The sequence below is a fragment of the Apteryx rowi genome, unplaced genomic scaffold (genome assembly GCF_003343035.1).
Source record: "Apteryx rowi isolate R43461 unplaced genomic scaffold, aptRow1 scaffold_99, whole genome shotgun sequence".
Taxonomy (NCBI): Eukaryota; Metazoa; Chordata; class Aves; order Apterygiformes; family Apterygidae; genus Apteryx; species Apteryx rowi.
Window position 1 is genome coordinate 1216478 of NW_020451304.1, and position 13958 is coordinate 1230435.

Here is a 13958-nt window from a genome sequence, read left to right on the forward strand (position 1 = left end):
CGTGCGCCGCCACCACCTGCCCCGGTCCTACCCCCCACACACACCCCTCCCGGCCCCGCCGCCGCCGGGGGCGCGCAAAGCAGCTCGCAGCCGGGCTGGTGCAACGCCGCCTCCGGCAGGCTCCGGCGACAGCCCCTTTGCCGGTATTACCGGGCGGGGAGGGGGGGGCACCCGCCCACGCACCGCTGCGCCGGGAGCTGGGGCAGGCTCAGCCCCGCTGCGGGCTGCGCCGTGCCCGGAGCAAGGCTCGGCACCGCCCGGCGGGACCGGCTCCCACGGCCCCAAGCCCCTCGCCCCRGCGGCGGGCTGGGTGCGGGGTCCCTGGGCGCCGGCCCTCTCTGTGGGGCTCGGAGGCTCTGGGTGTCGGGGGACCCCTCTGGCTGCAAGGAGGGCGTAGGGGAGATGCAGGCAGCGGAGGGTGTTGGCTCTTCTCAAGGAGAGCAGCCACTGCCTGCCTCCCCCGGCACGCTGGCCCTGCTGCCTGTGGGGCCTGGGCAGCCCCTGCCCGGTCCCTGCCCCTGGGCAGCCCTGGGGGATGGTCCCGGAGCCTCGACACCTCGGGTCTCAGCTGCCCCTCAGCRCGGGAGTGAGGACCCGCCTGGGCTTGGGTGTCCTAGTCCCTCGGGGCTGGGAGGCTGCTGGCAGCAGCTGGTGTGTGTGGGGCAGGGAACAGGCAGTGGGGCCGGCCCTGCTCTCCCTGGTGGGAAGTGGGGCTGGCTGGGGAGCGGGGCTGGCGGCGAAGCAGGCTGCCTGCACGGCTCAGAGCCGAGCTGCAGGGAGCAGCCGTGCAGGGAGTTACATAAACTCCCCATCTGGCTGCGGAGCTGAGGCAGGGAAGGACGTGGTGGCCCCGTGCCCACTGCTATTCCTGTCTCTGCTGGCGGGGGCTGCTGGCAGAGCCCTGTTATTGGGGGGGATGTGTGGGGGGAATATGTGGGGGACCCTCTGCTGGGCGGCAAGTGGGGCAAGGCCAGGGCACCCCCACCTCCTGCCCTGCTGGGGGGCAACAGGGCTGGACAGGGGTCTGCGTGCCCCGGTCCCTGCCTSTGCTGTGTCCTGGGCAGGGCAGGCTCCTCTGGAGGGAGGGAGGTTGGTGCTTGCTGTGTCAGTTTAATGATTTCTAATGAGCAATTACCTCTAGTCAGTCTCCTAATTTCTGAATATCAATAAAGTTAATTAAACTCTGCATGTGCATTTCCCAGAGTGTTAGAGGTAGGGATGCCCTGGGAGGGGCTGAGCTCTTCCCAGGCCTGGGAGCTGTGGGGCACCGTCCGCTCTGTGCCCCTGCCAYGCTGCCAGGGCTGGGCCCCGAGCTGCCCCTGGGGCCCACGCGCACGATCCCTTTCTTCCCAGCAGTCTGTGATTCCCATGCAGGGCTGCAGTGCTTGATGTTGTGGTGGCTTTGACCTGGCGTCAGGGGCAGGCACGTGCTGCCCTTAGGCTGGCATATGGAGGGGATGTGACATGGGTCTGGGGGACAGGGGGGGATATCAGACCCCTCATCAAGCCCAGGGAGAGTGGGGGATCCCTGCCTGGGCAGTGGCAATGTAGGGTCTGATCCTGCCGGTGTCCTGCCACCCCTCCCTGGGTGTCCTGCCTACGCAGTGACCTACAGGCCCATCACAGCACCAGGGATGGCTCTGGCCACCTTCCCCCCCCCTGGACCATGCTGGGTGCTGCTGGGGTCTGCCCCTGGCAGCTGGGGCAGGTGGGATGTGCTGCCCCCTCCAGGAGGGGTGGTTTCTGCACTGATGCCCCGGATCTGCAGGGCCTCTGGGCGAGGAGCTGAGCCTGGTCCAAACAACACTCCCACTTAGCAAACACCATCGGGGAGAGCTCGCTCTGGCTGGGGCAGAAAGCAGGGCCTGGGCCCCCCAGCGCTGAAGCAGCAAGGGGGCATGGTGCTGGAGCACAGCTCCATCCATCTCTGCCCCACGGCACCACCCCCACCTGCCTCTCTGAAGCTGTGTCAGGCCTGGCTGTCCAGGGTGTCTTTGCTGTACTGGAGGGATCCCCTTATAATTCGGGGGCTCTGGGATCGACTGGCAGCCCAGGGCCAAGGGAAGCACCGTTGATCCCTGTGGGGCCGGGCTGGCTGGGCGCTTGCACGGGCAATGCACCGGCTCTGCCCACACGAGGCTGCGTCGCTCCATCCACCGTCAGCGTGGCGCACGGCRCCTGGTGGGATGATGCATTTGGGGGATGCGGTGCCTCCGAGGGCACCGGTGCTGTTCCAGGCTCCTCCGAGGTGCGCCAGGTCTCCGTGCCATCCCGGGGCATGCGTGGGGCCAGCCATGCCTCTGCGTGCAGGGACAGGGCTGCCGAAGGAAACAAGCATCTGCTTCAGTAATTAACTGAGTGCGTGTTCGTCCTCTGCGTGCCTCGGAGGAGTTCATCGCTGAAATGCTGCTGTGCTGCCAGGCCAGGATTATCTGGATAATGCTCTTAAGCTGGAAGGCGGGAGGCCAGGGGGTGCCTCACGGAGAAGGGGAGCATGGCTGGGCGAGCYGCGGCTCTGCCTGTGCAGCGTTCACCTGGGAAACTCTCTGCCACAGGACGGGCCTGCGGGCTGCAGATTAGTGCCGGAGAGGAAGGATTTGGCAGGCGGTGCCGCGCCGGGCTGCCGGCTCTCAGGGCTTCGTGCAGCCACCGGGCGGAACCGAAGCAGCAGGACTGTGATGGGGGCCGGCAGGGTGCCGCTCGCCAGGGTGCAAAGCGACGGCAGGGAGCGAGGCGGCGTGTGCGCTGCGAAGGGCGCAGCAAGGGCAGCTGGCGCCGGGGCCCGGCGCGGGGCAGTGCCGGGGTCCCCGAGGTGGGCAGACCCGCCGTGCTGCATGGGGCTCGCTGGGGCCCCGCGTCTCCCRCCGGCCCGGCAGCATTGCGTGGGCCGGGGGGCCGGGGCAGAGCCGCTCGGGGCTGTGCGAGCGCAGCCGGGGGAGGTGGATGAAGCTGTGTCTCCGGTGGATCCGGCAGGAGAGGATAATTTAGCCTCCAATCAATTCTTTAAATGCGCACAATTGAAAGATTGCCTTTGAAAGCTGCCTCTAACCAGGGAGGTAATGGATTCTCTCCAGGACCAGGCAGCCGGCACGGGAGCTCGCAGGCAGCAGCCCCTCGGCAGCCTCCTCCTCGGGCTGTGCCGGGAGGTGGCAGCGAGCCCCCGCGGGGCTGAGAAGGTGCCGGGGCAGGGGAGCAGGCGCCGCAGCCGGTGCAGGGCAGCTCCTCGCCTTCCCCGCGCGCACGCGGCTGGCTCCGGCCCGCGGCGTCACGGCGCTGCTGGGGCGATGCCGCGAGGGGGTTGCTCGCCCCCTTCGCACCGGGCACAGCTGCCCCGGCGGCACTGATCCGACGATGTTGCGGAGTCTGCGCCGGCACCGTTCCCGCAAAATCATGCTTGCGGYAGGAGAAGGGGCAACGCTGGACCCTTTGGAGGCGCGGGGGGGCATCTCCAGCCGCCGGGCTGAGCCCTGGCAGCGCTCGCCGTGCCGGCCGCCTGGCAGGCAGGCGGGATGGCTGTGGCTGCGGCAGCGGTCCCCGCCGGCCTGGATTAGGGGATGCTCGCGGTTGCCAGCCTGCGGGAGAGGCGTTGGGAGCCAGCCTGCATGCTCGCCATGCCAATGGCTGTTATTACATATATAATTTAAATGCAGTAATGAGCTGTGCTGAAGGGATCAAATATTAATAAGCCCCGAGAGCGCTGCTGTGACCCTGGGAAAATGGAGAGAGGTGTTTGAACTGCCGGATTAGCCGACGCTGGGTGATCCTCCGGAGTGGTCCCAGGCAGGGGGGCCCCAGCGGTCCCTGGCTGCCGCGATCCCCTCCAGGGACGGAGACGCAGCCGCAGCAGCAATCCGCGGTGGCTCCAGACCGACCCCGATGGCCGCCCCATTAGCGCAGGTGAGCAGCGGTGACGGGGCCCGGCTGGCTGGGACAGGGCGCAGGGATCACCGCCGAGGGGCTGCTCGTGCTGAATTTGGGCCGGTGCCTCTGGAGGCAGCTTTGCTGGCTTCCAGGCTGGGGGATACCCCCGGCTCATGGCAAACCTCTCCGCCTGCTGGGACGAGGATGCGGGTGGAAATCGCTGCCGGCACTGCTGACGTGGGGCTGGCACCCCCAGGGCTCGGGCTCGCGCCCTGGCGGGGGCAAAGAGGCCGTTGGGGGCAGCCCGTGGGCGCCGGAGGCCGGCTGCRCGCGAGCAGGCAGCGCTACTCCGTACCGGCCGCCCGCCGGGAGGGAATTTCGTCTGCGGGGAAGATGACATGGCTGAGCAGCCGAACACGGAGCCGAACAAGCAGGTCTCGCACGCTTAATGCGACTGGATTTCAATTATTGTCGCCGGCGGCGGGAGGAGGGGAGCTGGGAGGGCAGGTGCAGCGCTGCTGCCGCTGCCGGCCGAGCCGGGGTGCGCGGCCCCGCCACGGCGTCCCCGGGGAGCTGCCCTTGTGCCGGCACGGACCACGGAGCACCGGGTGCCTCCGGCCCCGCTCCCAGGCAGCGTGTCCCCGTGCACATGCAGCACCCAGGGGTGCCCCAGCCGCGCTGCAGCACCCTGCCCAGGAGGTGTTTGCCGCGGGGCTGGGTGCTCTGTGGCCCTGGGGGGGGGGGGGAGCGATGCTGGGTGGGAGCCCGGAGCTGGTTTGGCCCCCACAGCACCCGGGCTCACCCTGCGAAGGCAGCGTGGGGCAGGGCGGGAGCTGGGCCATGGGGCGCTGCTGCGGGGTGGGGACCGAGCCGCGGGGCTGAGCTGGGTGCGCGCGGCCCCGGGAAGCGTCGGGGCAGAGCTGGCCCCGCAGCGCCCACCCCGTGCACCGCGGGCACCCCAGGGTGGCAGGAGGCTGGGCGCTGCCCCAGCAGGGGGGTGTCCACACGGGGCCCCTCCCCGCAGCGCCCACCTCGGGGACGGGCTGTTTTGAGCGCCGTTGGCGCGGGGGGAAAAGCGCCGCTGCAAGGCTGGCTGGCTCCGTCGGCGCGCGGGGTGTAGCTATCAGGTCCGAAATAGCAGCAGACATGCAATTTATCATCTCCGCTGCTCATGGAAATTGCTGTACAAATGCATTAGCTCCGCAGGGAGAGCTGGGGAAGCGGGATTACATGGGCAGCGGGCGTCAGGACCGTGGCTGGCGAGGGGGAGGGCTGGGGGGGGGCCGGGACGGTGGGGACAGCGGGCACAATCCTCCCCGTGGCCCTGAGCTGCCAGCATCCCCTGGGGACTGCGGCGGCCCTGAACCAAGGGAGGAAGGCCGGGTGCCCCGCGGCCAGCTCTGCCCCCCAGCCTGCGTGGCGGCAGCAGCATGCCGAGGCTGGGGGCAGCGACGGCGCCACGTGCCCCTTGCCACCGGGGGGGGGTCCGCTGCGGCTCTGCGGCGGCCGTTTCCCGCCGGCGCGTTGGAGATGTCGGCCGTCGCCTGCCCGCCGGCCGCCCGCTCCTCCTCGATGCTCCGGGGAACCTATTGCGGCGACATGTGACATGTGTCAGTGGGTAAATGACTGTTCAATTCAAGGAGAATCGCAAAACATACAAGGTCAAACGCTTCCCCGCGAGCGCCGCCATGAATATTAAAGCTGGCATCCTCCGCGGGCTGCCGGCGCCGGCTGCGCTCGCCCGCCGGGGCGCTCCCCGCGCCGCTTCTTGCCTTATGGCGAAGGGGGTGCGCGGCTGGCACGGGGATGGATCAGGCCTCGGGGCCCGCTGGGGGGTCRCAGCACGTGGCAGGGGCCGGGGGCAGCAGGGCTCCCCCTTGCCCGGGCAGGGGGTGCTGGCACCGACAGGGTGCCCAGCTGGCTGCGGCCGTGCCGGGTGCTGGCACGGAGCGGCCCCAGGCTGCCGGCGAGCCGAGGGGCTGTCGGCTCAGCGGTGGCATTGGCTGAAGGGCGAGGGGAGCGCGGCCACGGGGGGAGTGCGGTCGGCAGCTGGCTGGAGAGCCCTGCCTGCACCCACCCACCTGCTCCTGCCTGCACCCATCCACCCGAGCTTGCCTGCATGCATCCACCCACCTGCTGCTTCCACCTACCCCTGTCTGCACCCCTCCACCCACCTACTGCCTCCACCTACCCCTGCCTGCACCCATCCACCCACCTACTGCCTCCACCTACCCCTGCCTGCACCCATCCACCCACCTACTGCCTCCACCTACCCCTGCCTGCACCCATCCATCCACCCACTGCCTCCACCTACTCCTGCCTGCACCCACCCATCCACCCATCCTTGCCTGCATCCTCACATCCCCTGCCTGCAGCCACTGATCTGCCCCTGCTTGCACGCTCGTACTGCCTGCATGCACCCATGCATCCCTGCGTGCACCCATGCTTCCCTGCCTGCACCCATCCACCCAGACGCTGCCTGCACCCACTCGTCCTTGCCTGTGTCTGCCCACCCTTTGCCAGCACCCACCTGCCCCTACTGACCCCTGTGCCTGCTCCTGCTGCACCCCCCCCAGCCCTGCTCCACTCGTCCCCGTGGGGCCTGGGCAAGGCTGCTGCCCCTTCTTGCCCGCAGGGTTGTCCAGGCAGCCAGGAGGTTGGGGGGGGGGGTGGCCCCATCCCCGTGAGGCACCTGCGCTCCAGGCCACTGGGTTAAGTGATGGGAAAACCGGCATCAGCCAGGCACGTCGCCCCTCCGGCGCCTCCCCGTGCCCTGCGCYGTGGCTGTCCCCGGGGCGGCGCGGGGGTGTCCGTGTGCCCAGGGCGGGGGGCTGAAGCGGGGCAGAGCCGCGGGACGAGCGCGCGGTGCCRCCGCCTGACAGCTCATTCATCATGGCCACTGGCCCCAGCCGGCAGGGGCAAAGCCAGATTGGATTTTAAATTGGAAAAGAAATCTCAACTCCTCCGAGTCTGCAGCCCTGCACTGCGCGGGGGGACCCGGCCGCCCTCCCTGGCCCGGCTCATGCCGACAGCGGGGGAAACTGAGGCACGCGGCGGCCCCGGGGCCGTGGCAGCGTGGGCTGCCGCGCGGGCTGCCCTGTCCTGGCTGCTTTGCCGAGCGCCGCGTTATTGCTTTATTTGCAGGCCGTATYGACCCGGCGCTTCCCGGGCGGCTGCGTCCGCGCTTATTTATTTATTTGCGACACCAGCCGCGATTGATTTCCGCCGGGGGGGCCCGGCCGCCCGGCGCAGACGGATTAGTCTCCAGCATCTTGCCGGCTCACAGCCACCATTAATAGACTCCCGCGCGGGAAGGCTGATGTGCCGGATTAGGAGCCCGGCGGGGGCGCGGGTGGGTGCGCGGCAGGGACCCAGCTGCTCCTTGGCAAAGGTCTCTGCCGTCCCCAAGCCCCTGGGGGCTCCGCGTTCGCTCCGGGCTGGTGGGAGCACCGTGCTGCCCGGCGCTGGCGTCACTGGGTCACCTTGGGGACCTGGCCGGGCCGCGGATGTGGCACCGTGGCTGGAGATAAGCTGCTTAGTCGCAGCGCAGGGATGTGCTGGGGTGGAGGCGCTAATGCCTATGGCACTAAGGGGGGCACATGTGGCAACATCTGGGTGCCAGCTGCCAACACCTGGAGCATCCCCCGGTGCCCAGAGCATCTTACAGTGCCCGGAGCATCCTCCGGCGCCTGGAGCATCTCGCGGTGCCCAGAGCATCCCCCTGCCCAGCACAGGGTGCCAGACACCAGGGACACGACCTGCTCCAGGGTGGGCACGGAGGTCCRGCCTCATCCCGGCAGCCCCGGCGGGACCCCGGGAAGTGGCACGGGCAGCCAGGCTGGGTTGGAAGTGCTCATCTGCTGTTAGAGCCTAAAAGAGATGTTGGCGCCCTTCGGTGTAAACTCATTAACTTTTATGTGCTAATAAATGGATCCTATTAAAAAATAATTCCAGCAGGGCTGRGGGGGGGAGGTGAGTTGGCCTTTGGGAGCCGGCGCGGTGGGGCGTCCGCCTCCCCGCGGGACTGCGCTGTCCGGGCTGGGGCCCCGTCGCCGGCGCGGGGGGCTGTGCTGCGGGCGAGCGGGGCGGCTGGCGGGGACGGACGGGCCACGGTGCCCACTGGCGTCGAGCAGCGCTCAGCCCCCCCACCCCCCGCGCCGCTCTCCGGAGCTAATGTCTCTTAATAGGCCCTTAAAAGTGGCAGTCACAGAGTAATTAATCTTCGAAGGGCCCTGCCCTGGCTGCGGCTCGCTATAATTACCCGGTAATTGGCAGTATCGTGTCATCGGCGCCGCGTGGCGGCCCGTGCGCCGTGCCGTGCGCGCCCGCGGCCTCGTGGCCCCACTCCGGCCATGCGCTGCCCCTCGCCGCCGCCGCTGTCCCCCGTGGCACGGCACTGCCGGCCAGGCTCCCGCGGGACGCGCCGCCGGAGCCGCCGGGGAGCAGCGCTCGGCGGCTCATTAGGGCTGATGAAATCCTTCTCTCGACGAGTCTAAATACTTTAAACGGCTCCGCGTTCGGGTTATTTGCATAGCTTAGGAGCTAATGCGTGGGGAGGCCGTGGCGGGGAGGGGGGTCCCCCGTGCTGCTGCCGAGCGGCATTGCTGGGGCTGGCGGGGAGGGAGCGACACCTGGCTGAGCTCTTGCAAACTCGTTGCATGGGTGGCCCCCTTTCCCGGCCGGTGGAGGGGGGGTTGCGGAGCAGCGCTCCCAGCGCTGCCGTGTCCTCAGCATCGGCTGGGGCATCTCAGCCTCTCTCTCTCCCCCCCCGCAGGCTTCAACGGGCTGGAGGCGCAGGCGGGGGCGAGCGCCGAGGCCGAGGGGGAGGCCACGGCGCTGCCCACGGCGGCCGAGCGGGAGGCCGAGGCGCGCTTCGTGAGCACGGCGCCCACCCTCAAGCTGCTCAACCACCACCCGCTGCTGGAGGACCTGCTGCACGAGGCCTTCCTCAAGGACGCCCCGGCGCGGGCGGCCCCCAGCCCCCCGGCGCCCCAGCCCCCCGCCTTCGCCGCCGGCCACGGGGGGCCGTGGGCTGAGCCGTGGGGGGCCGCGCCGGGCGCTGACCCCTCGGAGCCGGGCGCTGCCGTGACGCCCACCGTGCCCGGAGCATCCCCGGGGCCGCCCGCCGCCCCGCCGCCCTGGGGCGCTGCCGAGGAGACCACCGCCACCTCCACCATCACCACCACCACCGTCACCACCGTGCAGGGGCCGGGCGCGGGGCGGGCGGGTGAGCGTGGGGCGCCGGCGCGGGGCGCCGCGGGGTCCCCGCCGCCCCCAGCCCCCTGCAACCAGAGCCTGGCGGGTCCCGAGGGCTCGCTGGCCTCCCCGGAGCCGGCYGGTCCCGGCCCCGCTCCCGCCGGTGGCCTGGACTGCACCTACACCATCTCCGTGTACCCCGGCTACGGCGTGGAGATCAAGGTGAGCGTGGGGCGCGGGGGCGCCCATCGTAGAAAAAGCGATCGGGGATTTAATTAGCGAAGGGCTAAATGGAGAGAGGCATAATTAACGCCGGCGGATGCGGCGCCGTGCGGAACGAGCCAGCAAAGCTGACGTCCCGCGGCGGTGGCAGGGACGGGCCGCGCACCCCGCGTGGGCCAGCGGGCATTGCCGAAAGCAGCCGGCACCCGCTCTGGCACCGGGCTCCGGCGCCGTGATCAGCCTCCGTGTCCCCCCCCCCGGCCAGGCCCCACGCCGCAATTAGTGGCACTCGCAGAGGAAGCACTCGCCGGTGCCACCATTCATCACCGCGCCAGTGCCACCATTCATCACCGCGCGGCACCGCTTAATTAACATCATTAATAGGAAATTGCTCCGGAGCGAGCTGCGGCAGCTGCCCGCGCCCGGCTGGCGGAGGCGGCTGCCGGCGCGGGCCCAGGCGTGCCGCGGCACCCCGGCACGGCCAGCCCTGGCAGCCCGAGTGCTGCGCTGAGATTTACGGCGACGCTAAGCGTGTTTGAAAGCCGCTGCCCCGCGCGGATGAGCTTCGCCGCGTTATCGACGGCGGAACAAACCTTGCTCCGAGCAGAGAGCCCTGCTGCGGGGTGCTGGTGCTCGGCCAGCGCCGGTCACCGTGCCGGCCTGGCGTCCCCGGCCCGCCGTGACGCCTCGCCGCCCCGCGCAGGTGCAGAACATCAGCCTGGCGGAGGGGGAGACGCTGACGGTGGAGAGCGCGGGGGGCCTGGAGCCCGCGGTGCTGGCCAACGAGTCCTTCCTGCTGCGGGGCCAGGTGATCCGCAGCCCCGCCAACCTGGTCACCCTGCGCTTCCAGAGCCCCCAGCCCGCCCAGCCCGGCTCCTACCGCTTCCACTTCCAAGGTACGGGCCGGCGCCGCGGCACCCGTCCCCGTGCCCGTGCCCGTCCCGCCACCRGTGCCCCCACTCCCTCCGCAGCGCGGCAATTAGCTGACGAGGAGCGCGGCGGAGCTAATCTGTGCCGGTGCCAGGTTAAACGGGCACCAACGGGCGAGGAGCGCTAATGGAGAGATAATTGGCGCGAGCAATTACAGGCTCGTTTAACATAATTAGCGGCAAAGAGAGGCACCGTGTCGCAGACACCGGGGAGGGGGCCAGCGGCCACGCGGCACCCGTGCAGCGCCCGCGGGCTCCCGGGGGAGGCGGGTGCGGGAAGCAGTGCCGGTGCCGGCACGGGAGCCGGGCACGGTGCTGTGCGTGACGCCGCCGCCGCCGTGCCCCCAGCCTACCTGCTGAGCTGCCCCTTCCCGGCGCGGCCCGCCGACGGCGACGTCTCCGTCACCAGCCTGCACCCCGGCGGGGACGCCCGCTTCCGCTGCGCCGCCGGCTACCAGCTCCAGGGCGCCCGCGTCCTCTCCTGTCGCAACGCCACCCGGCCCTTCTGGAGCGCCCGCGAGCCCCGCTGCGTGGGTGAGCCCCCGGGGGCGGCGGGACCTTCCCCCAGCCCGGCACCCTTGGGGCATGGCTTGTCACCTGCTCATGGCCCCTCTCCTGCAGCGGCCTGCGGCGGGGCGATYCGCAATGCCACGGTGGGGCGCATCGTCTCCCCCGGCTTCCCCAGCAACTACAGCAACAACCTGACGTGCCACTGGCTGCTGGARGCGCCTGCCGGGCACCGCCTGCACCTCCACTTCGAGAAGGTCTCGCTGGCTGAGGATGATGACAGGTTTGGGCCTGGGTGGCACTGCACAGGGCAGGGGTGGGGGACATGGGGACATCTTGAGGCAGCCCTGTCCCATGGCCAGTGATGAGCACCGTTGGCCTTGCCCAAGGATGAGCACCWTTAACTATGGCCAGGGATGGGCACTGTTGGCCATGCCCAAGGATGGGTGCCATCGTCCATGCCCAGGGACTGGTGCTGTTGGCCATGTCCAAGGATGGGTGCCATTATCCGTACCAGGGGATAGTGTCATTGACCATGTCCAAGGATGGGTGCCATCGTCAATGCCCAGGGACTGGTGCTGTTGGCCATGTACAAGGACTGGTGCCATGACCCAATCCCAGGGATAGTGACATTGAGCGTGTCGAAGGATGGGTGCCATCTTCCATGCCTAGGAGYRGGCACCATTGGCCATCTCCAGGAAYGRGTGCCATCAGCTGTGGTCAGGGATAGTGCCRTGGGCCACGTCCAAGTACGGGTGCCATCATCTGTGCCCAGGGATAGTGTTGTTGACCRTGTCCAAGGACGGGTGCCATTAGCCCTGTCTGAGGTTGGGTGCCATCATCCATGCCCAGGGGTGGGCACCACTGGCTGTCCCTGGGGTTGGGTGCCATCAGCTACAGCTGGCACCCTGACCCTGCCGTGMCTCGGCAGGCTCATCATCCGCAACGGGAACAATGTGGAGGCACCGCCGGTGTACGACTCCTACGAGGTGGAGTACCTGCCCATCGAGGGGCTGCTCAGCACTGGGCGCCACTTCTTCGTGGAGCTCACCACCGACAGCAGCGGGGCCTCCACTGGCATGGCACTGCGCTACGAGGGTAGGGAACAGGGGGATGGGGGGAGCCCAGGGGGGTTCCCCAAGCCCCCACGGACCTCTGCCCCTCTGCCYGCAGCCTTCGAGCACGGCCACTGCTACGAGCCCTTCGTCAAGTACGGGAACTTCACGGCCAGCAAYGCCCGCTACCCCGTGGGCACCACGGTGGAGTTCAGCTGCGACCCCGGCTACACGCTGGAGCAGGGCTCCACCATCATCGAGTGCGTCGATCCCAGCGACCCGCAGTGGAACGAGACGGAGCCGGCGTGCCGCGGTGGGTGCCGGGGCGGGCGGCGGGGCGGGCAGCAGGGCGGGCGCGCTGCCCCGGGGCCGTGCCGAGCCCGCCGTGTGCCCGGCAGCGGTGTGCAGCGGGGAGATCACGGACGCGGCCGGCGTGGTGCTGTCGCCCAACTGGCCGGAGGCGTACGGCAAGGGCCAGGACTGCATCTGGGGGCTGCACGTGGAGGAGGACAAGCGCGTCATGCTGGACGTCCGGGTGTGAGTGTGCCGGGGCGCCGGGGACGGGCCGTGCCGGGGGCTCCCCGGGYGCCCTGGCCTCACGGCCGGCTCTGCGGCAGGCTGCGCATGGGCAAGGGGGACGTGCTCACCTTCTACGATGGGGACGACCTCACGGCGCGCATCCTGGGCCAGTACACGGGCGTCCGCGGCCACTTCAAGCTCTACGCCTCCACGGCCGACGTCACCATCCAGTTCCAGTCTGACCCCGGCACCGGCGTCTTTGGCTACCAGCAGGGCTTCGTCATCCACTTCTACGGTGAGGCCGGTGGTGGTGGTGGGTGCACAGTCCCCCCCCGGCCAGCACAGTGCCCGGCTCACCCCGCTCTGCCCGCAGAGGTGCCCCGCAACGACACGTGCCCCGAGCTGCCTGAGATCCCCAATGGCTGGAAGACAACCTCACACCCCGAGCTCATCCACGGCACCGTGGTGACCTACCACTGCTACCCCGGCTTCGAGCTCACCGGCACCGACGTCCTCATGTGCCACTGGGACCTGACGTGGAGCGGTGACCTGCCGGCATGCGAGCGCGGTGAGCACCCCAGCGCGGTGCCTGCGCCTTGCAGGGGGTGTCCCCGGGGCTGGCGTCACCGGCCGTGCCTCCTGCCCGCAGTGACGTCCTGCAGGGACCCCGGGGACGTGGAGCACAGCCGCAGGGTGGTCTCCAGCGCCAAGTTCCCGGTGGGGGCCACGGTGCAGTTCGTCTGCGACAAGGGCTACGTGCTGACGGGCACCGGGCTCCTCACCTGCCACGACCGCGCCGCCGGGGGCCCCAAGTGGAGCGACCGCGTCCCCAAGTGCATCCGTGAGTCCCCACCCCTCGGGCCGGGGAGGGCGGCCGGTGGCGCGCCCTGACGCCGGCTCCCGTTCCTGCCCGCAGCGGAGGCGTACGAGCCCTGCCACAACCCCGGCGCGCCCGCCAACAGCCTGCAGAGCCCCGAGCGGCGGCTGTACCCGGCGGGGACCGCGCTGCGCTTCTCCTGCGCCGCCGGCCACGTGCTGCTGGGCGAGGGCAGCCTGCGCTGCCTGCCGGGGCACCCGTCGCGCTGGAGCGGCTCGCCGCCCATCTGCAAAGCGGGTGAGCGGTGTTGTCCCCCCCCCTTGCTCCCCATGTGTCACCCCGCTCTTCTCACCCTCGCCCCTCTCTTCCGCAGCCTCCTACGATGAGTTTTACAGCAATCGCAACCTGGACGGTAAGGCGTCGGGAGCGGGGCAGGGGGCGTCGGGAGTGGGGCCCCCCCCGGGTGCAGCCGCCCCCGCTGAGCCCCCTCTCTGCCCGGCAGCCGTGGCCAAGGCGGTGCCGGCGGGGAAGCCGCTGGAGGGCACCAACGTCGCCGTCGCCGTCTTCCTGCCCGTGCTGGTGGTGGCCCTGCTCGGCGGCGGCGTTTTCCTCTGCTTCTCCAGGTGAGCGCGGGGGCGGCCCCGGGGGGGGGGGGCGCGCACGCCCCGCGCCGCCCCAGCCGCCTCCGTGCCCGCAGGCTGCAGGGGAAACCGGCGCTGCAGCTGCCGCTCGCCGCCGCCTCGCACCCCTACGACCACATCGCGGTGGAGGCGGCGTTTGACAACCCCAGCTACGAGACGGGAGTAAGCGCCGGCCCCCGGCGCCCCGTGCGCCGCCGGGGCCCGGCCCTGC

The 13958-nt window shown here is 70.1% G+C and overlaps 1 protein-coding gene across 1 annotated transcript in view; it reads left to right on the top strand.

The window, feature by feature from the left end:
- Positions 1-13958, top strand: part of SEZ6 (seizure related 6 homolog) — a 16992-nt gene that overhangs the window by 303 nt on the left and 2731 nt on the right. Inside the window, exons 2-16 of the mRNA XM_026055313.1 lie at positions 8633-9073; positions 9140-9279; positions 9983-10175; positions 10557-10742; positions 10830-10998; positions 11647-11813; positions 11889-12083; positions 12169-12307; positions 12388-12584; positions 12663-12857; positions 12939-13130; positions 13206-13403; positions 13480-13518; positions 13609-13729; positions 13804-13909. Coding sequence (XP_025911098.1) covers positions 8633-9073; positions 9140-9279; positions 9983-10175; positions 10557-10742; positions 10830-10998; positions 11647-11813; positions 11889-12083; positions 12169-12307; positions 12388-12584; positions 12663-12857; positions 12939-13130; positions 13206-13403; positions 13480-13518; positions 13609-13729; positions 13804-13909 — 2678 coding nt within the window. The remainder of the gene's footprint in view (positions 1-8632; positions 9074-9139; positions 9280-9982; positions 10176-10556; positions 10743-10829; positions 10999-11646; positions 11814-11888; positions 12084-12168; positions 12308-12387; positions 12585-12662; positions 12858-12938; positions 13131-13205; positions 13404-13479; positions 13519-13608; positions 13730-13803; positions 13910-13958) is intronic.